Source organism: Stegostoma tigrinum, chromosome 35, assembly GCF_030684315.1.
Source record: "Stegostoma tigrinum isolate sSteTig4 chromosome 35, sSteTig4.hap1, whole genome shotgun sequence".
NCBI lineage: Eukaryota > Metazoa > Chordata > Chondrichthyes > Orectolobiformes > Stegostomatidae > Stegostoma > Stegostoma tigrinum.
The window spans coordinates 1,105,989-1,129,041 of NC_081388.1; the positions used below are offsets into that span (position 1 = coordinate 1,105,989).

At 42.2% G+C, this 23,053-nt stretch overlaps 1 protein-coding gene across 1 annotated transcript in view; it reads left to right on the forward strand.

The window, feature by feature from the left end:
• The window catches only part of LOC125447533 (ATP-dependent RNA helicase DDX39A), a 37,527-nt gene extending 25,695 nt beyond the window's left edge, over positions 1-11,832 (forward strand). The window contains exons 7-11 of the mRNA XM_048522004.2: positions 5,311-5,442; positions 7,207-7,316; positions 7,471-7,615; positions 8,916-9,063; positions 11,529-11,832. Coding sequence (XP_048377961.1) covers positions 5,311-5,442; positions 7,207-7,316; positions 7,471-7,615; positions 8,916-9,063; positions 11,529-11,545 — 552 coding nt within the window. The 3' untranslated portion in view covers positions 11,546-11,832. The remainder of the gene's footprint in view (positions 1-5,310; positions 5,443-7,206; positions 7,317-7,470; positions 7,616-8,915; positions 9,064-11,528) is intronic.
• The last annotated feature ends 11,221 nt before the right edge of the window (positions 11,833-23,053 follow it).

Below are 23,053 nucleotides of genomic sequence, written 5' to 3' on the forward strand. Positions count from 1 at the left end.
TTTTTAAACCACAGAGTGGCTCAATGCTGCTGAGAGCCAGAAATGGCTGTTTGGCAGGCTGCCCATGGGCAGTGCATTGCAGTTGTGGTTTTTGTGAATGTGCGTGGTATTTACGGTATGGGAGTTTGAACTTTGTATAGATGGTTTTCCGTGAGCTGAATCTCAGTTTGTTTGGTACTTGTGGGTCAGTCAATCAGGATTCAAGATATTTTGCTAACCAAGTAATTTTGTTTTAATTAGTTCTGTGGTTAAGGCAGCATTTATTGCCCATTTCTGGTCCCCAAATATGTTTGCAGCCAAGTTAAACTACTTGGAGCAGTTAAGACTTGAGAGTTAGGGAGTATATTCGTGTGAAATTGGAGTTATGTGTAGGCCAGACTTAATATGCAGGACATTCACTCATCTATTGAGTTTCTAACAGCAGTCTGTCAGCTTTACTGTTATTTCTGTTGACGGATAGTTTTTAAAAATAGTCTAGATTTTAGGTTGAAAAAATTGACTCATTCTAAAGCCATTATAGTGGGGTTTGAATGCTCATTCTATTCGAGTCCAGGCCTTTGGATTACTAGTCAGGAACTTAACTGTTACTGTGCCTAGAAAAGGGTCAGCTTTCCTCGGGTTACTTGTGACAGTGGACTATGCTGTCTTTAGTCTTGAGAGAATTAGCTCACAGGGTCTAGTGGTGCATACAGTGTCCAGTAGTAAAATGATATAGCACAGAAGAAGACCTCCCACTGCAATGTGCCTGTCACAGTTTGTGAAAGAACAACCCAGTTAGTCCCATATCCTTACTGTTTCATTCCTTCAGAAAGTCTGCTTGCATTAGCCTACCAGATCATGAGAACTTCCTCTTCTCCTCATGGTGCCTCTGGCTGTTTTTCCAATTCATGTAAATTTGTGTCCTTGCACAGTTCAATAAGTTTCCCCTTATTTGAGCTTGAAAAACTGTTCAATTTTTATTGCACATTCAGCCTAATGTTTTGTGCTTTAAAGAAGAGCCGTCCCTGATCCTTTAGATTTTACTAGAGTTAAGCCCTCATCTCTGGTGTAATTCGAGTAAATCTCTGCCACTTCAGAGGCCTTGGTAGTGTTGACAGTAATGTCCACATATCAAGAATGCATTTAGGAAAATAAACTGTCACTGTGGTGCCCAGCATTAGAAGCAGTACTCCAATTGTGGCCCTGGCTGTAACTTTTATAAAATATAATATTCCAGACTCTACTAAAGGATTTTCATAAGATATCTGTATTTAGAACAGAGTTGAGGAAAAACTTCTTCACCCAGAGATTAGAACAGAGTTGAGGAAAAACTTTACCCAGAGAGTGGTGGATATATGGAATGCTCTGCCCCAGAAGGCAATGGAGACCAACTCTCTGGATACTTTTAAGAAAGAGATAGACAGAGCTGTTAAAGATAGAGGAATCAAGGGTTATGGGGATAAGGCAGGAACAGGATACTGATTGTGGATGATCAACCATGATCATGATGAATGGTGGTGCTGGCTCGAATGGCCTACTCCAGCACCTATTGTCTATTTCTTTCTCTTTTCCATTTCGAATTCTTGTTGAATTCTGTTGCCTTTCTTCTCACCGTGAATGTATTCCCTCACCTTTGGTTAAATTTCCATGCTTTTGACAATTTTATCAACCTATCTGCTCCCTCTGCAACTTGTTATAATCTGCTTCACTGTTCTTTGTATTTGAATTTTGTGTCATTTTAAACTTTGTGACCAGTTACTATGGTGCCCATTCTGGTCTTAGCTGAGTGTGTTGGTACTTGCTTCTGAGGTCCAATTCTTTGGTATATTTGCTCCTACATCTCACTCAGGTAGCTGTTCTTTGTGAGCGTGAATATTTCTGTTGATGAACGCAGAGGGACAGGTAGTCTGAGGTATGTTTGCTTTAATGTAAGAAGTGTATTAGATAAGGCAGATGAACTTAGGGCTTGGATTAGTACCTGGGAGTATGTTATTGCTATGACTGAGACTTGGTTGAGGGAAGCGCAAGATTGGCAACTAAACATCCCAAGATATAGATGCTTCAGGCGGGATAGAGAGGGAGGTAAAAGGGGTGGAGGAGTTGCATTACTGGTCAAAAGAGGATATCACAGCTGTGCTGAAGGAGGGCACTATGGAGAACTCGAGCAGTGAGACAATATGGGCAGAGCTCAGAAATAGGAAGGGTGCAGTAACATTGTTGGGGCTGTACTACAGGCCTCCCAACAGTGAGTCTGATATAGAGGCACAAATATGTAAACAGGTTATGGAAAGATGTAGGAGAAACAGAGTGGCGGTGATGGGAGATTTTAATTTTCCCAACATTGACTGGGATTCACTTAGCGTTAGGGGTTTAGATGGAGCAGAATTTGTAAGGAGCATCCAGGAGGGTTTTCTAGAGCAGGATGTAAATAATCCAACTTGGGAAGGGGCCATAGTGGACCTGGTGTTGGGGACTGAGCCTGGCCAGGTGGTTGAAGTTTCAGGAGAGGATTACTTTGGGAATAATGATCACAATTCCGTAAGCTTTAGCATACTAATGGATAAAGATGAGAGTGGTCCAAAGGAAGAGTGCTGAATTGATGGAAGGCCAACTATCGCAGAATTCTACAGGAGCTGGGGAATGTGGATTGGGAGCAGCTGTTCGAGGTTAAATCCACGTTCAATGTGTGGGAGACTTTTAACGAGAGGTTGATTAGAGTGTAGGATAGACATGTCCCTGTGAAAATGAGCGATAGAAAGGGCAAGATTAGAGAACCATGGATGTCAGGTGAAATTGTGAGACGAGCAAAGAGGAAAAAGGAAGCAGTCAGAACTTTGGAGGAATGTTGGGAAAGTAGGACCTATCTGAAATGCAGAATTAAGAGGGCTCAAAGCAGTCGTGAAATATCTTTAGCAAACAGAGGTAAGGAAAATCCCAAAGCCTTTTATGCATACGTAAGGACCAAGAGGGTAACTTAAGAAAGGATTGGCCCACTCAAGGACAAAGGAGGGAAGTTATGCGAGGAGTCAGAGAAAATGAGCAAGATTCTTAATGAGTACTTTGCATCGGTATTCCCTGAGGGGAGGGACTTGACAGATGTTGAGGTTAGGGATAGATGTTTGATTACTCTAAGTCAAGTCAGCATAAGGAGGGGCGGGGAAGTGTTAGGTATTCTAAAAGGCATTTGGGTGGACAGCCCACCAGGTCTGGATGGGATCTATCCCAGGTTACTGAGGGAAGCCTTTACTGATATCGTTGCAGCACCCTTGAGCACGGGTGAGGTCCCAGAGGACTGGAGAATTGCTAATGTTGTTCCCTTGTTTAGGAAGGATAATCCAGGAAATTACAGACTGGTGAGCCTGACGTCAGCTGCTGGGAAGCTGTTGAATTGTTTTTTGGCTCTTGGCTGGCAGTGCAGCAGCTGATCATAAACTGAATTGTGTGAAGCTGCTTATCAAATCTATTACCTTAGTGTTATAGCAGACCATTGAGAGCTATGATGTTGAACTAAGTGTGTTATGTTCGCTTAAACTGGCTGTATTCCATAGTGTATACATGTAGTTGGTTGAAGCCTGTTGCTAAGTTATGGTTATGCTTTGTGCAGAAAGTATTGCTTTCGCTGCTGCCACAAGTACCAAACAATACTGTACTTTATTTTGTGACTGAATGCAATTTAAACAAACTTTTAAAAGCTGGGGGCGGGGAAGCGGCGCGGTGGTTGGGAAGTCCGTCCATGGGAGTTTACTTGCGACAAGCGTCGGGGGATGCCTGAACCATCTATAACCAGCAGACTCTTAGCCTTGGAGAGCCCAGGTTTGAGTGGTTTAGCTGGAACTGGATTTCAGTGATTCAAAGTATGCAGGAATTCAGCTCTAACTGGTGGCTGTCCAGGCAATTGAGTGCCCACCATACAGTGGTTTCTCAATCTGGTAAAGGATGGCTGCTTAAGTTAAAGCTTGTTGGATCTGCTTGAAGCCTGTTGCACTTACTACATTTTGGCATTTAAACCATTGGAAAGTTTCAGGGTTTCTGTCATGTTTAATGTTGACTTCTGCAGGGGTGAAGCCAGATAGTATGACAGTGATGGTTTCTAAAAAGAAATTTGTAACCATAACACTCAGGTTAAACTTTTCAGACCCTTAAGAAGCACTTGGGCATGTCTGATTTCCAAGTGATCTGTTGGTTACGTGGCTATTGGAAGCTCAACAGCTACTGTGAATACAGCTGTCATTTCACAGAAATAGACAGTCAACCTTTTGGCAAGATATTGCAGGATTAGCTGTAGATAAATACTTTAGAGTGGAGCCAGTTATATTTGTGTCAAGTGTTGAATCCCTCAAAATGTGTCCCCTATTTGCAGCGTCTGGTTAGTCAACCCAATAGCAGGATTTGCAGAGCAGTGAGACATGCAGCCACCAAACTCTGTTTTTGAGCCAGGTGCCCATACCCTTACTAATGACTGCAAAATTATTTTACAATTTTGCCACGCTGGATCTCCCTGCCTGTCACTGTCTGCTGACCAAATAGTTTGCTTTGATCCCATGTTTGGAAATAGTTTGAGGTGTTGCCACCTGGTGAGAATAGTTTCACACTGATTTAATTTGTTCATAGAATGTCAGTCATCAGTTGGAAACATATTGTTGCTTAATGAACTTGAGTCTGCTGACTTGGCTAGTAAAATTGTAGTTGCGCTTCACACCTGTCAAAAAGAGCTTGTGTTGTCCCGAAATCTAATGCCCATTTGTACCCCTGAATGAAGTGTTTGCAGATGTTTGAGGATAGTATCGCTTGAAGGGAGTTGTTTCTGTAAGCATCCCTAACACTTACAGAAGTCTTCTGAAACTTCTGTACTTCGGCCAACTAACATCTTACGTATAGTACCTAGTTAGTTCTGGTCACGAGTAGAGGGGAGAGCTTTGAATGTGAACCAGTCAGAATATTCTAAGCACTGTGCACTTATCTAAGGATAAGCTCTGATGTGGAGATGCTAGTGTTGGACTGGGGTGGACAAGGTCAAAAATCAAGGTCCAACAGGTTTATTTGAAAAACGCAAGCTTTTGGAGCTTGGCTCCTTCCTCAGGGCAGAAGGACAGAAAAATGAAACTTGACTAACATCTGGAAGTTGTTTACATGAAAAGCAATGACCTCACTGAATTGATTTCCATGCAGAGCAGTTGAGGCTAAACCCAAAATCAGTTGAATACTGTGGGTGATAGGTTTAATCCCAGGTAGACTGAGTGGTCTCCAGCATGATCCATAATGTAAATGGTCCCAGAAAGTGCTATTAGTTCATGAAATATCACATATTTCTGGTTTTTCTCTCTCATTTAGCCCATGGAGGTGTTTGTTGATGATGAGACTAAGCTGACACTCCATGGATTGCAGCAATATTATGTTAAGCTAAAGGACAATGAGAAGAATCGCAAGCTGTTTGATTTACTTGACGTCCTGGAGTTTAATCAGGTGAGACGCTATTGAATGAGAATCTGATGGCATTTTGAGCTTTTTGCAGAGGTACAGGTAATATTTAACCGTTGCCGCCTTCCTGATCAATCAGGTTTGTATTACATTCTTTTAAAGATAGTGGCTTGTGTTGGTAAATACCCAAGACCAGGAGGTATGAACTATGAATTGGCGAGGTGACTACTAAGGGGCAGAGTTGTGTGAGGTCAGCAGATGTTCCATAATTGTGTAATGATTAATTCTCCTGTTTTGCCACCCATTGATACCTGACACAAAATAACAACAGTTATTTTGGGAGAGTATTCCACATTTATATTACCATGTATGAGATCCTGTTTGTTAATATCATCCCTGAGTGGACATTTTCAGAATTTTAAGGTTATACCTGTTCTGGTTCTACTATCAGAGGAAACTATCTCTATAATATAGCTGACACAATTTTGAACCCCTCAAATGATCACATTTATATTAGGAATGTTCAGTCTCAGTTTAACTAACATCCGAAACAAAATATGTTCCAAATAGTTTGTTCATCTGTATCCCTAAAATCCTTGCACCCTTTTGCTTTCAAAATATAGGTGGTTTGTTGTTAACAAAGTATGTCATTGTCGTTCCTACACCATTTTCCTGTTAAGATTCTTTGCCCCTTGACTGCCCAGGCTTGGTGTTTGAAACATTTGGTATTGGGATAGTTGATCCACGTCCAAATTGCTGATGTAAATTATGAATTTCGGTGCACCCAGCACTGATCCTTCTACCTCCCTTTCCCTCCCCATCCTCATTTGAACAGCAACGATTATTCCGCTCTGCTTTTAGTTACTGTCCAACCAGATATTGGCCCCTGACTCGATATGCAGAGAGCTTTGCTACAAGGTTACTGTGTGGTTGGCACCTATCCAAATTCTGCTGGTGCTTTAACAGAATCGGGGCAGTGACATTTGCTTTCATGGATAATGTCCAAGTCAGCTGCCCACTCTCTCTGCAGATATTGGTGCAAGGCCCATGCCCTGTTCTGGAGAGGCCCTGTTGTGGTTGGAGCAGAATGGGATGTGCCTCAGTGTTTTTCACCCTGATGATGCACGTACTGCTGCACCCACAACCAAATAGAGGCAGTGATTTAAAAGCAGTGCTGGAGAAACTTGGTGGATCTGAAGGCATATGTGGAGAAAGAAATGTTTCACATCTGGAGCAACTCCTCAACTGAGTTCATGCTGAGTTCAGTGTGACTCTTAAGTTGTTCCAGACTCTCAACATTATTGATGTTTCTCTCTCCACATATGCTTCCAGATCAACTGAGTTTCTCCAGCACTGTGTTTATTTCAGATTTCCAATATCCATGGTATTTTGCTTTTTTTAATTTCATAGAACTCCTATTCTGTGAAAGCAGGCCATTCAGCCCATTGAGTCCACGTCGTCCCTCCAAAGATTATCCACCTACACCCACACTGCACACCCTAGACACTATGGGCAATTTAGTATGGCCAGTTAACCTGGGAGGAAACTGGAGCACCCAGAGGAAACCCACATAAGCTTGGGGACAACGTGCAGGCTGCACACAGTCGCCGAGGGTGGAATCAATCCCGTCCCTGGTGCATCGAGATAGCAGTACTAACCACTGAACCAGCATGTTGCCTTTTGATTTCACCCTGTGGAATCAGGGGTTTAGTTTTGGAGCTATCTGATAAGTAACCCCTAAAAGTGGAAGAACAGCAGTCTCCAAAGTCTGCATGCACATTTAATGCTGATGTGCCTTCTGCTTTACAGGTGGTGATCTTTGTGAAGTCAGTACAGCGCTGTGTGGCACTTGCACAGCTGCTGGTAGAGCAGAACTTCCCAGCTATCGCTATCCATCGAGGAATGGCACAGGAAGAAAGGTTTGTATTGCAGGAGTTTTCTCAAAACTACCTTGATCCTGACACAGGATTCTGGTGGTGTTTTCACTTAATGTTTGTGAGATCAATAGGCTTTTGCGGAAGCTTTTTTTCTAGCCATTCCTTCATACCATTCCTTCCTACCTTTCTCTCTCAGATTGTCTCGTTACCAGCAGTTTAAGGATTTTCAGAGACGTATCTTGGTAGCAACAAACCTGTTTGGTCGAGGTATGGACATTGAGCGAGTGAATATTGTTTTCAACTATGATATGCCTGAGGACTCTGACACGTATCTGCACAGGGTAAGATTTCACTTCAATAAAACTTTGGTTGATTACCAATTTTTGACTTTAAACCTATTAGAACTTGTTGAATGTCTACAAAACATATAACATATGGTTCTAAAACCCATATAATTTCTTACTCAATTCAACTCAGCCCCAGCTTTCTCCCACTTGACTTTTGTTCGTAGACAACAAATGAGAAAATACAAATACTAAAAGATTGCTGAATGAAAAGGCATTTGTTTTTCATTTTGCACTTATCGAGTCAGTGCTCAAGAATATTATTGCATGGGGAGAGCTATTAACTTTGAATCATAGGATCCCTACAATGTGGAAACAGGCCCTTCAGCCCAACAAGGCCACACCACTCCTTGGGTCCCACCCGACCCATCCCCCAACAATTCACCTAAGCTACATATCTCGAACACTACGGACAATTTAGCATGGCCAAGCCACCTGGTCTGCACTTTTTCTTTTGGACTGTGGGAGGAAACGGAGTACCCAGAGGAAACCCACACAGACTTGGAAAGAATGTGCAAACACCACACAGTCACCTGAGGCTGGTATCAAACCTGGGCTCCTGGCACTGAGGCAGCAATGCTAACCAACTGAGCCACCCATGCTGTATTAGAGGAAAGTGATGATTAGCAAATGGATTCTGGTGGAGGTATTGCCATGGGTGACGCATCCATTAGTGGTTGGCAGTTAACTGCCAGCCATTTTCAAAAATACTGTTTTTCAGCAAGTTCTGTCCTACCATAATATTAAACACTAGAAAGGCTAACAGAAATAGGGGAATATGAACTGCAAGTTTCTCAGTTTGAGAGAGCAAAAGAATGTTAATGAAACAAAATGCCAGAGAGATACTCAGCAGGCTTGCAGCATCCGTGGAAAAAGAAACTGTTCAGTCCAAATACTTAAAGTCAACAGAAAGTTAATGTTTTGTGCAGGAGGTTAACATTCATTTGAATCTGGATGTGAGAGGACATCTGATCAAAACTAGGTATCTCCACCAGATAGTTGCACTTTTCAGCAGCTCTACAAATTGAACAAGAGCTGTCAGCACTCCCTGGACGGTGTTAATAACGCAAGGATATATGGGAGTGCTATTTTGAGGGTGCACAAGTTTGATATTCTGGGAAGTGTTTCACTGTTCACTATTTCACTAGAATTACACTATTCTGGCAAATCCCTGTGTGTACTAGGGAATGCTGTTTACATCTCTGTGTCTTAGTTGGTGACCTATGTTTAAACCCACCAAGTTACTTTAGTTTTCAGAATAAATTTATAATGTCTTCTGTGTCCTTTCTGCCTATAGGTTGCTCGTGCTGGTAGGTTTGGGACAAAGGGTTTGGCAATTACCTTTGTGTCTGATGAAACAGATGCTAAAGTACTCAATGATGTTCAGGATCGATTTGAGGTCAATGTTGCCGAACTGCCGGATGAAATCGACATTTCCACCTACAGTACGTACCAAGCTTTGGGTTTTCTCATGGTGACAGTACATTTTTGATTTCAAAACAAACTCTCCTCCAGAGAGTGTGGTGTTTGTGGTGGAGGGAGTGTGTGAGAGAGAGCGGGGTGGTGATTGGAAAGCTGATGATGGATCTTTAAGGAGGTGACAAGGTGAAATAGTGTTGAGAGCAGTTCCATTAGGCATGGGTACATGTCTGATGGTGACTTGAAATAATCAAGTAGGTTTTTGTTGTTGGAGGTGGGGAGAGGGCAAAGCTAGGAGTGGAATAAAATTATTAGTTTTTAAATATTTGTTAAAGGAAATTGATTCAATTCCTCAATTTATCAAGGCTCATTTGTTTCAGTGAATATTTGGTCTTGTTATGAGCTGCTTGCTTCCCAAAGGTGAAAATGCTGAGGGATGTACTCTTAAATGAAGATTGGACGATCCTGCTTGTTTCTAATGTCTGTGTGCACCCCAAGACATTGTTGATGATTAGCAGTGCAATCACTGTCGTAATACAGGGAACAGCAACCTAAATGTAGACAGCAAAATTTTAAAAACTATGATACAATAATGACCAAATTCTAATTTGATGTTAGCAGATTGTGAAATATTGGTCATGGAACCTTCTCAGTCACCAATGTCTAAACGTGTTGACTCTGTCTGATCAAAGAGCCTACACCAGGCATCCTTAATCAATTGCACCATTTTACTGATGACAGATCTATGGCTCCCTGCTTGTCTATTCCTTTCCTGAGTAGAAATATTGAAGAGTCATGGAATCATACAGTGCAGAGACAGACTCTTCAGCCCAACTCGTCCATGCCAACCAAATTTCCTAAACAGGACAAATCCGATTTGCCTGTGTTTACCCTATATGCCTCTAAACCTTTCCTATTCATGTACCTGTCCAAATGTCTTTTGATGCTGTAAATGAACTTGCCTGTACCACTTTTTCCCTGGTAGTTAATTTCATATATACATCTCTGTCTCTGTATGGAAGATGTTGCCCCCAGGTCCCTTTTAAATTCTCCCCCCCACCACGTGCGCGTACACACAAACACACAAGTGCACGCACGCTAACACACGTTTCACTTTAAATCAATGCCGTCTAGCTCTTCCCCTTAACCTGGGGAAAAGCCCTTTGCTTTTTACCTTATCTATGCCTCTCAAGATTTCAAAGCCTCTATAAGGCCACCCCTCGTCCTACTCTCCAGGGGAAACAAGTCGATCTTTGCATCTCGCCGCTGTTTGCAGACTTCCAGCCTGAACAACAACCGTCTACCCACCAGCCTGTTTTCTACCTTCAGGCCAATTTTGAATCCAGTTGGCTAGCTACCTTATCTTCCTGGTCTCTTTTTTTAATTTCCAGAGATATTTTGATACGTTACTTGGATGCTGTCTGTTTTTAATGTGCTCTTGTCTGCCAGTGTGAAGGACAGATACCTGATGATTCACCTGACATTACCTCTGCAAAAAATTTACCTCACACTCTCCTTTTCATATACTCGTAAAAGCAGTTTATCCTTGCTTACTCTTCTGGCTACTTTACTCATTCTAATTTTTCCCCTTTTGATAGTGTTTTACTGGTTTCTAAAACTCCAATCCTCTGGCTTACTAGACTTTGCAAATCAGTGAAGTGACTTGAACCCAGACCACCTGGCCCAGGGATAGGAAGAGTACCCCTGTTATAAAGCCTATTCTAATCTTGTGCTATGCTTAACTTCCCTAGTGAGCAATGGGTGTATGTGTCTTGCTGGAGAATTGTTGAGTTTTGTCAGTTATATTTTTTTAATATTTTACATATTTTCCTTTGAACCCACTACTTTTTTTTGCTATCTGCCTAATTGAACTTAGCCAGCTCTCCCCACAAAGTTAGGTAATTGGCATTGGCTTTGCTTAAATTTTTTGTTTTTTTGGGCTCAAGTTTATAAGCTTTGAAATTTAAGTAGGAAATTCAATTGTAATAGATAACTTTTACTATCAGGTTATTAATTAACAGAGCTATACAATGCTAAATTTAACATAGCTTTATCCTTAACAGCATGATGTAGTGTTCTACAAATAAGTTGCAAAAGAATTCTCCAGACTTGTCTTTCAGATTACTGTTAGTGGTTGGACTTGTCAAATCTATACATTGTGGAACTTATACCAAAGGCAATGTAACTATTGTGGGACACAAATCTTTATACAGATTGGACAAATCCAACCGCTAACAGTAACAGGGTTTATTGATTTTGCTGATGAAGCTGTGATAGAAGTTTCAGCTGTAGAGATTTTTCAGTTATAGAAGTGTATATTGCCATTTTACAATCTTTTTAATCGTAGTTAACAGGTAGCAAAACATTAACAGATTGGGGCTGTACTGCTGAGGTTGCTCAATTCAGTTGTGGTTTTCAGAGAATGATTTTGATTTTTCCCCTCTGTTTGATAGAGTAGATTCTTAACATGTTCATGTTTTCTTTCTTATAGTTGAACAAAGCCGATAAAACTAGTGTGTGGTGAGGCGACAAAACTGTTCCACAGAAATTTACAGCAGTTACCAGATGGGCATCAGCGATGCCTTTTACCTACATGAGGGGAAGATGGCTTTTAAAATTCCTTTTGTTGAAATGTTTTTTAAGTGTTTCAATGGATAAAACTTTTGTGTGGAAGAAATGAAGCTTTTATACAACATTTGATCTGTTTTAATTTGTTTGTACATTGCTTTCTCCTGCCTGTCTTTACCTAAAGGTGGTCTGTTGGTTAATAAATCTGTTTTCAAATATCCACATAACCTGTGTGCTTTACCTGAAAAAAAGACAGTGCATTCACATGGGTCAACATTAGCAGATGCTTTGTGGGACTATTGGAAGTCCTGAGTGGTTTAGATTCTTTAGTGTGGCTTGAAGTTCGTGATTAGGTAACAGTATGAAGCTCAATGTCCTGTGCAGAGGAGTGTCAATTAGATGGTTTATGCCATACACTGATACACAGTTGTGTTATCATAAGTGTACGGACTGTGATCCCAATGCAGGAAAAAGTGGCAGCATTTAAAATGGCAGCCAGGTAACATGTGTAATTGTGCCTACCGCCATTAGTAGGGGAGCACAAGAATAACGTTTTGAGAGATCTGGTAAAGCAGTGAAGTTAAAATGAAGATGCCATAACCCGTATTTTGATTTGTTTCAAAGTAATTTTGACTTCATTCTGTATTGCAGAGTTTTTAGTGTAATGGCACCCAGAGTCAAAGCATTTAGGTTCACTGTTCTGATGTGAAACAAACTGAGGTTTTCACTGCATCGTAAAGATCTGCAGTGTAATTGTATCTGGCAGTTAAGGTGTCAGGTGATCTGCATGACACTAAACTTAATATTAAGTTTTATGTTCTGCTGGCATCGTGCATGTTATCTGAAGACAATGGGAGCTGCATTGCATATGCACTGGCGATGTCCGGCTGTACTCCAGTTCTGTATCATTTTCTCTATAAGGCTCACCCAACATCGGCTTGCAAGTTTCACCAGCTTTTCCATGGAAATATGAGCCTGTCATCTTTGTCCACATACTTGTCTTTAGTCCTTCCCTTTGTGTAGCCGGGATTTCAGTCACAGTTGTCAAATACCTTCACTTTTCATCCTCTGTAGACATCAGCCTACACTTGCCTGCCAGAATCTTATCTGCGCACATCACAGTTACTTAAACTACCATGTGTTGCTACATCGACTCCAAATTAAGCAATGCTCAGACTTAAACTTGTTTCAGTGTGTAGTATGTACAAGATGCACTTAAGAAAATCACTGAGGCCCCTTAAGATGGCACTTAGAGAACCCATGACCACTACCATCTAGAAGAACAAGGGCAGCAGATTCAAGGGAGGTCAACTACCTTCGAATTCCCTTACTCTCTCTCTCTCTCTCTCTCTCTCTCTCTCTCTCTTCCCCCCCCCCCCCCCCCCCCCCCCCCCCAAGTATATCCAGGAGTGGGGAGGTGATGATCTAGCATTAAGCTGAGTTTCTAGACGAGTAGTGTAATGTTCTGGGGACCTGGATTCGAATCCCACCATGGCAGATAACAGAACTTGAACTCTAGATTTTCCTTATTGAATTCATATACTGGTGATCATGAAATAATTACCAATTATGGAAAAATTCATCTGGTTCACTAAAGCCCTTCAGGAAGGGAAATCTGCTATCCTCACCTGATCTGCCTTCATGTGACTCCAGATTCTTAGCAATGTGGTTGACTCTCAACTGCTCTCTGAAATGGCCTAGAAAGCCAATCAGTTGTATCAATCGCTACGAAGTCTCAACATAGGAATTGATGGACCACCTGGCTTTGACCAAGATGCCTGAAAAAATGGCAGAAACAGCCCTGTTGACTCTGCAAAGTTCTTGCATCTGGGGATTAGTGCCAAAATTGGGGGAGCTATCTCCGACTAGCTAAGCAACAGCCTGATATAGTCATACTCACAGAATCATACCTTGCAAACAATGCCATCGTCAGTCCTGTGTTTTTTTTAAGATTAGATTAGATTACCTATAGTGTGGAAATAGGTCCTTGGAGCAGCCCACCCAGACCCATCCCCCTATAACCCCCACACCCCTGAATACTACGGGCAAGTTAGCATGGCTGATCCACCTAGCCTGCACATCTTTGGACTCTGGGAGGGATCCGGAGCACCCGGAGGAAACCTACGCGGACACTGGGAGAATGTGCAAACTCTGCACAGACAGTTACCCGAGGCTGGAATCGAACCCAGGTCTCTGGCACCGTGAGGCTGCAGTGCTAACCACTGAACCACCATGCCGCCCTGTCCAACTAGCAAGACTGACCCAACAGATGTGGTGCAGTGCTAAACAGTCAGGAGGGAGTTGCCTTGCCAGTCCTCAATTTTTACTCTAAAAAGCCTGGTTGGACCAAAGGGTCTTTCCTGTATGGTTCTGACTCTATTTTCTCCAAGAGTTGCTCAACATGGAGGAGTACTGATGTGGAACCTTGTCAAAAAGGCTGTAGAAAAGTTCAAGTGAACAATGTCTACCCTTTGCCCTTGTCAATGTTCTTGGTTATTTCCTCAAAAAACTCAAATCAAGCTTGAGACATGTTTTCCCTTGCATAGAAAATGCTGACTATCCCTAATCATTCCCTACTTGTCCAAATGCGTATAAATCCTATCTTTCAGAATCACTTCCAACAACTTACCACCAAAGTCAGACTCACAAGTCGATAGTTCCCATGCTTCTTACATCCCTTCATAACCAAAGGTGTGACATTTGCCACTCTCCGGTGTTATAAAGCGGAGCTTGACAACACCCCACCCCCCCAACCCTGAGAACTAAAGCCAAAACACCCAAAGAGGATCACCTCACTGATAATCTGTAAGAAAGGTGTGAAAACTGGTGAAACCTGCTTTTAGCAACTTCTTGTTGTTCGAATAAAACAAATTCCTGACACTTAAAATCAACAAGTAACAATTTATCTAATTCTAACAGTAAACAAATTAACTAAGCTATTAACAAACCAAATAAACTCCTTCTGACGATGAACAATTCCTGAATAAACCAAAATTCTAACGGTACATTGTTCCAATCAATAGAAGCCCCACTTATAATGATAAATTGGTTTCTTGAAATTGCAGTGAGGTTACGTGTCTCCCAGAATGTGTGCCTTTTCTGTCAATTTTTCTCCCAAGAATGCCTTTCCCATTGATTCTTCCGTCAGGAGTGTTAACTCGTTGTGCCATGGGTACCATAGTTAGTTAGGTGGTGCTTTCCCTAAGATATAGAGGAGGCTGTGAGAGCCAGCGATTCTCTTTGTTAACTCTGGCAGATGGCAGTCAGCTCTGGGGCTTTGTCCATCTTCCCCTTTTTTATACCCTTGATGACATTATAAATATTTCTTACAATCGGGTTGTTCCTATGTTGTCAAAACCATCAGATTTAAATTTAATTGGGATTTGGTACCTAAGTGCCCGCTTCAAATTGATTGGCTAAATTCAAAAGCTTGTTGTCTTGGTAAAATCTCTGCTTGGCCTGCTAACTGTACAGCCTTTTGATGCAAATGTTTCAATTTGGATGTTGTCCATGTACTTGCAAACTTTCATAATTCTGCTCACAGACGTCCACTTTAAATCTTTAAGCTCAGAAAAAGCACATGATCATTTAAAGGGACCACGCAATGCTTTCTTCCCCTGCCCCTAGCATTTTAGAAACACCGATTTCTAATTTTCTGCCTCCCAATCCACAAATATTTACCCAACTTCACAAAATCAGTCACTCAACACCTCACCTGTATTCCTAGATGAGATGATAGAAATATTTATGCTGGGTGCCCCACAATTTCCCCCCTAACTTCCTATATAATTCATGTGATACACTTGATCAGATTTTGGAGATCTTTCCACCATTATATTTTGTAAGCACTTCCTCTTCTGTAATGTGAACTGTTTTCAAAACATCAATATTTTGTTTCCCTGAGTTCTCTAGCCTCAATTCCTTTCTCCACTGTAAAAACTGATGTGAAACATTCATTTAATTTCTCTCCTATTTCATGAGGTTCAACACGAGGATGACCTCTGATCTTTAAGGTGTCTACTTTCTCTAGTTGCTATCTTGCTCTTAATGTGCTTGTAGAATCTCTTTGGATTATCCTTAACTTTATTTGTCAAGGCTGAAGACAGCAAGAGCACAAAATGTATTCTGTGTGGAGCTGTCATCATCCACCAAGAGTGGCTCAACAACATCTCGACTGATTGAGCTGGTTGAATCCTAAACATAGCTGAACTACTGGCAGTTGGTGAGGAGTCCACAAGAGGGAAAAACATACTTGATCTCTTCCTCACCGATCTGCCAACTGCAGATGCATCTGTCCATGGCAGTATCAGTAAGAGTGACCACTGGACAGCCCTTGTGGAGACAATGTCCTGCCTTCAATTTAAAATAAAAACCCTTTGTGGGACAGATGACAAACAGGTCTAGCAGCTCAAGACTGGCCATCCATGAGGCACTGTGGGCCATCAACAGCGGCAGAATTATACTCCACAACAATATGTTACCTCACGGCCTAGCATATCCTCCACTCAAGCCAGTGATCAACTCTAGTTAAATGGAGAAGGCAGGAGGACATGCCAAGAGCATTGCCAGGCATACCTGAAAATGTGGTCAACCTGGTGAAGCCACCAAGCAGGACCACTTGCACGCCAAACAGCATAAGCAACAATTTTAGGCAGAACTGAGAGATCCTCAAAATGCTCCTCCTGCTCAATGTGGGAGCTCAGGGACAGGGCTGATGTCCCTGACTCCTTCACATACAGGAAGTGTGTCCAGCTGCAGCTCTTGTTAGACCACATAACGGCTCTGGAGCTGCGGAAGGACTCACTTTGGAGCATACGTGATGCTGAGGGGGTCATGGATAGCACGTTTAGCAAGTTGGTCACACCGCAGATTAGGATTGTTGAGGGAGAAAGGGAATGGGTGACCAAAAGGCAGAGGAAGAGCAGGAAGGCAGTGCAGGTGTTCCCTGTGGTCATCTCCCTCCAAGACAGGTATACCATTTTGGATACTGTTGGGGGAGATGGCTCACCAGGGAAAGGCAGCAGTAGCCAGGTTCATGGCACCTGTGGCTGGCTCTGCTGTACAGAACGGTGGGAAAAAGAGTCGAAGGGCTATAGTCATAGGGGATTTGATTGTACGGGGAGTAGATAGACGGTTCTGCAGTCAAAAACGAGACTTCTGAATGGTTTGTTGCCTCCCAGGTGCACGGGTCAGGGATGTGTCAGATCGGCTGCAGAACATTCTGAAGGGAGAGGGCGAACAGCCAGTTGTCATGGTGCATATAGGCAGCAACGATATCGGTAGAAAACGGGATGAGGCCTTACAAGCAGAATTTAGGGAGTTAGGAGCCAAGTTAAAAAGTAGGACCTCAAAGGTAGTAATCTCAGGACTGCTACCTGTGCCATGTGCTAGTCAGAGCAGAAATGAAAGAATAGCTAGGATGAATGCATGCCTTGAGAGATGATGCAGGAGGGAGGGGCTCAGATCTTTGGGACATTTTGACCGGTTCTGGGGAAGGTGGGACTATTACAAATTGGACGGTCTACACCTGGGCCAGACTAGAACAAATATCCTTGGGGGTGATTTTGCTAACACTGTTGGGGAGGGTTTAAACTAATGTGGCAGGGGAATAGGAACCAAATATTAGACAGAAAGGAGGTGGTAACTAAAGCCTGTAGGGAACTAGATAATGGAGTCAACGTGACTAAAGGGAATAGCAGTCGGGGAGTAGATGTTGAACACAAAGGGGCAGGTGGTCTGAGGTGCAATTGTTTTAGCATGAGAATGTAGTAGGTCGGCACCTGGGAGTATGATGTTATTGTTATTACTGGGACTTGTTTGAGGGAAGGGCATGACTGGCAACTAGTTGTCCCAGGATATCGATGCTTCAGGCGGGATAGAGAGGGAGGTAAAAGGGGTGGAGGAGTTGCAATACTGGTCAAAGGTGATATCACAGCTGTACTGAAGGAGGGCACTATGGAGGACTCAAGCAGTGAGGCAATATGGGCAGAACTCAGAAATAGGAAGGGTGGAATAACAATATTGGGGCTGTACTACGGGCGTCCCAACAGCAAGCGTGAGGTAGAGGTACAAATATGTAAACAGATAATGGAAAGGTGTAGGAGCAGCAGGGTGGTGGTGATGGGAGATTTTAACTTTCCCAACATTGACTGAGATTCACTCACTTAGTGTTAGGGGTCAAGATGGAGCAGAATTTGTAAGGTGTGTCCATGAGGGTTTTCTAGAGCAGTATGTATGTAGTCCAACTCGGGAAGGTGCCATAGTGGACCTGGTGTTGAGGAATGAGACTGGCCAGGTGGTTGAAATTACAGTAGGGGACTACTTTGGAAATAGTGACCACAATTCCGTAAGTTTTACGATACTGATGGACAAAGATGAGAATGGTCCTAAAAGAAGAGTTCTAAACTGGGGGAAGGCCAACTATACAAAATTCGGCACCATCTGGGGAATGTAGATTGGGAGAAACTGTTTGAGAGTAAATCCACATTTAATATGTGGGAGGCTTTTAAAGAGAGTTTGATTAGTGTGCAGGAGAGACATGTTCCTGTGAAAATGTGGAATAGGTAAGGCAAGATTAGGGAACCATGGATGACAGGTGAAATTGTGAGACTAGCCAAGAGGAAAAAGGAAGCATAGATGAGGTCTAGGCGACTGAAGACAGATGAAGCTTTGGAAGAATGTCGGGAATGTAAGGCAAGTTGGAAATAAGGAATTAAGAGGGCTAAGAGGGGACATGAGATATTGTTAGCAAACATGGTTAAGGAAAATCCCAAAGCCTTTTATTCATATATAAAGAGCAACAGGGTAACTAGAGAAAGGATTGGCCCACTTAGAGGACAAAGAAGGAAAGTTATGCATTGAGTCAGAGAAAATAGGTGACATCCTTAACGAATACTTTGCATCAGTATTCACCAAGGAGAGGGACATGACAGATATTGAAGTTAGGGATAGATGTTTGATTACTCTAGATCAAGTCGGCATAAGGAGGGAGGAAGTGTTGGGTATCCTAAATGGCATGAAGGTGGGCAAGTCCCCAGGTCCGGATGGGATCTATCCCAGGTTGTTGAGGGAAGTGAGAGAGGAAATAGCCGGGGCCTTAACAGATATCTTTGCAGCATCCTTAGACACGGGCGAGGTCACGGAGGACTGGAGATTTGCTAATGTTGTCCCCTTGTTTAAGAAGGGTAGCAGGGATAATCCAGGTAATTATCGACTGGTGAGCCTGACGTCAGTGGTAGGGAAGCTGCTGGAAAAGATACTGAAGGAAAGGCTGTATTCCCATTTGGAAGAAAATAGGCTTATCAGTGATAGACAACATGGTTTTGTGCAGGGAAGGTCATGTATTACCAAACTTAATAGAATTCTTTGAGGACATGACAAAGTTGATTGATGAGGGAAAGGCTGTAGATGTCATATCCATGGACTTCAGTAAGGCGTTTGATAAGGTTCCCCACGGCAGACTGATGGAAAAAGTGAAGTCACACGGGGTCTAGGGTGTGCTAGCTAGATGGATAAAAACTGCTGTGCAACAGGAGACAGAGAGTAGTAGTGGAAGGGGTTTTCTCAAATTGGAGACCTGTGACCAGTGGTGTTCCACAGGGATCTGTGCTGGGACCACTGTTACTTGTGATATACATAAGTGATTTAGAGGAAGGTGTACGTGGTCTGATTAGCAAGTTTGCAGACGACACTAAAATTGGTGGAGTATCAGATAGTGAAGGGGACTGTCAGAGATTACAGCATATTATAGATAGATTGAAGAGTTGGGCAGATAAACGGCAGATGGAGTTCAATCTGGGCAAATGCGAGGTGATGTGTTTTGAAAGATCAAATTCAAGGGCGAACTATACAGTAAATGGAAAAGCCCTGGGGAAAATTGATGTATAGAGAGATCTGGGTGTTCAGGTCCTTTGTTCCCTGAAGGTGGCAATGCAGGTCAATAGGGTGGTCAAGAAGTCATACGGCATGCTTTCCTTCTTTGGGCGGGGTATTGAGTACAAGATTTGGCAGGCCACGTTACAGTTGTATAAGACTTTGGTTAGGCCACATTTAGAGTACTGCATACAGTTCTGTTCACCACATTACCAAAAGGATGTGGATGCTTTGGACAGGGTGCAGAGGAGATTCACCAGGATTTTGCCTGGTATGGAGGGCGCTAACTATGAAGAAAGGTTGAGTAGATTAGGATTATTTTTATTAGAAAGACGGAGATTGAGGGGGGAATCTGATTGAGGTCTACAAAATCGTGATGGGTATAGACAAGGTGGATAGCAAGAAGCTTTTTCCCAGAGTGGGGGACTCAATTACTAGGGGTCATGAGTTCAAAGTGAGAGGAGGAAAGTTTAAGGGAGATATGCGTGGGAAGTTCTTTACGCAGAGGGTGGTGGGTGTCTGGAATGCATTACCAGAGGAGGTGGTAGACGCAGACATGATAGTGTCTTTTAAGATGTATCTGGACAGGTACATGGATGGGCACGGAGCAAACGGATATGGACCTTAGAAAATAGATGACAGGCTTAGACTGAGGATCTCGATCGGCGCAGGCTTGGAGGGCGCAAAGGGCCTGTTCCTGTGCTGTAATTTTCTTTGTTCTTTGTTCTTTGTATCCTAAATCCAACAGATCAGATCTAGGGTCTGCAATCCTGCCACAACCAGTCATGAATGGTGGTGGGCAATTAAAACAACCCGCTAGAGGATAAGACTCCACAGATATCCTCATCTTCAATGATGGAAGAGCCCAGCACATAAATGAAAAATATAAGGCATGTTGACAGCAATCTTCAGCCAGAAGTGTGAAATGGATGATCCATCTCAGCCTCCTCCAGTAGTCCCAGCATTACAGATAACTGTCTTCACCCAATTTGATTCACTTCATATGATAGCAAGAAATGGTTGTAGGCACTGGATTCTGCAAAGGCTATAGATCCTAATATTCCATCAATAGTCCCGAAGACTTGGGCTCTAGAACTTGCTGCACCATAACCAAGTTCTTGCAGCATAGTTACAAGCAGTGGCATCTACTTAACAATGTGGAAAATTGCCCAGGTCCTGCACACAAAAAGCAGGGCAAATCCGACCTGGCCAAATACCGCTTCATCAATCTAAAAGTGATGGAAGATGTCATCAACAGTGCTATCAAGCAGCACCTACTCAGAAAAAATCTGCTCAGTGACACCCAGCTTGATTGATTGGCAAAACATCCACAAACATCTACTCCTTCCACCACCAAATCTCAGTACAGCAGTGTGTAGTATCTACAAGATGCACTGCAAAAATTCACTAAAGATCCTTCAACAGGCACCTTCCAGACCCACAAGCACTTCCATCTAGAATGACAAGGCTTTATGGGAACATCACCCCCTGTAAGTCCCACTCTAAGTTACCCTCCAACCTGACTCAGAAACATGTTGCTGTTCCTTCACTGTCACCAGGTCAAAATCCTGGAATTCCCTCCTTTGACCATTGTGGGTCAACCTACTAATATGGACTGCAACTGTTCAAGAAGTCAGATCACGACCACCTTTCCCAGGGCAACCATGAATGAGCAATATATGCTGGCCAATCCCTACATCCTGCCCTCTTTAATAGTCAACTTCGGCTGTGTTTAAACTCAATACGCTTCCTGGGGTTACTGTGCGAGTCAGAACCCTTTTAATCAAAGCTCCGTCTGCAATTAGTCTCCAGGTCTTGCCTCACAAAAGTTTGTTTTGTTTGATTTTTTTTCCTTTTACCACAAGCTGTCCCAAAGTACACAAGTCATTTCCAACTCAGAGTTCAAAATTGATTAAAAACAATAAAAATAACAAAACGTCAACAAGGGTAGTAATTTCTGTCCACATTTTCAGACCCGGCTTTGTAAAATATATACACCAGGTTTCCATACTGAACAAGATTTTCATTTATTACTGGTCATTACATTGTAGCTACAGATGAACTATTAAATTAATTGAACTCTAAAAATTGAAGCTCTTAACCCATTATAAACTCACCTTTCTCACAGACAGACAGATAAAACGGGGAAAAAAATGAATGGAGAGAAAACAGGGGAAGACATTTTCATAGTCTTTGTTCACAAGGTCTGTTGAGTTGGTTTTTGCTGATTCAAAGGTTTCTCCTTAGCCTTTTTCCAAATGTTTCCACTGATTTGCAAGAGGCATGGGGTGGCTGTTTCACTTCTTAAAGATCTTTGACTTATCTAATTCAAAGGCATAGACTGTAGCACATGCTGAAAGAAAAATAAGCTGGCTTTATCAGGTTTAAAGTGACTTATTGCAGAGAACTGAGAAAGAAATATTTTGTTTCCTGCAACCTAAGCTGTTCAACTAGCTAACAACCAATCACAAATCATGGCAGGGTGAGGATCTTTGTCATTGATAACTGACCACTAGTCCAAAAGCCGATCAGCTTCATTTGTAGATGATAACTCAGCTCCAGTTCATCTGCACATTGCTGTTACCCACAGCTACAAAAAACAGGGTTCACAGAAAGATATCAAATTCCTTGGTTTTAAAATGTGCAGTCATCCTTGAAATAGTAAGATTTCAAAATAGTTACTTCATTCAGTCCACTAAAAAATACAAAAAGTGAAGAAAAACAAGATATTTACAGTGTTTTCCTTACCACTTAGTGGATGTAAGAAGTATCAGATCATCTATGATCCTAATGAATGCTTAAGGGGCCAAACAACCTACTCCTTTTCCAAATATTATGGTCTTTACCCTCCCGCCTGCAAACTTGGTAATAATATATTCACTTTTGTTGTCCAAGTCAATAATATATTGTAAATCATTGTGGCTCCAGCCCAGATCCCTTTGGCACTCCATTAGTTACAGGTTGCCATCCTGAAATTGCTCCTCTTATTCAAACCCACTGTCTTCTTTTAGTTAGCCAATCCTTTATTTTGTTTCCTGCAACCTAAGCTGTTCAGCTCACTAACAAACAATCACAAATCATGCCAGGGTGAGGATCTTTGTCATTGATAACTGTTCACTAGTCCAAAAGCCTCATTTGTAAATGATAACTCAGCTCCAGTTCATCTGCACGTTGCTGTTACCCACAGCTACAAAAATAGGGTTGACTACACCCAATGTCATGGGCTTTTAACTTATTATGTGGCTTTATAGAATCATAGAATCATTTATGGGCAGTGGCTTATTGAATGGCTTTTGGAAATCCAAATACATCACATCTATTGCCTCCCTTTTTTCTATCCTGCTCTGTATCTCCTCAAAAAGATCGAATAAATTTGTTAGGCATGGTTTCTTCATGAAACTATTCTGACTGCTGATCATATTATGCATTTCTAAATGCTCAGCTAATACATTTTTTTAATAGACTCTAGCATTTTTCCCCCCAATGAAAAATGTTAAACCAACTGACCAAAGTTACTTACTTTTGTTTCCCTCACTTTTGAAAGGTGGCCAATCTGAAACATTCATTCTGTTACTC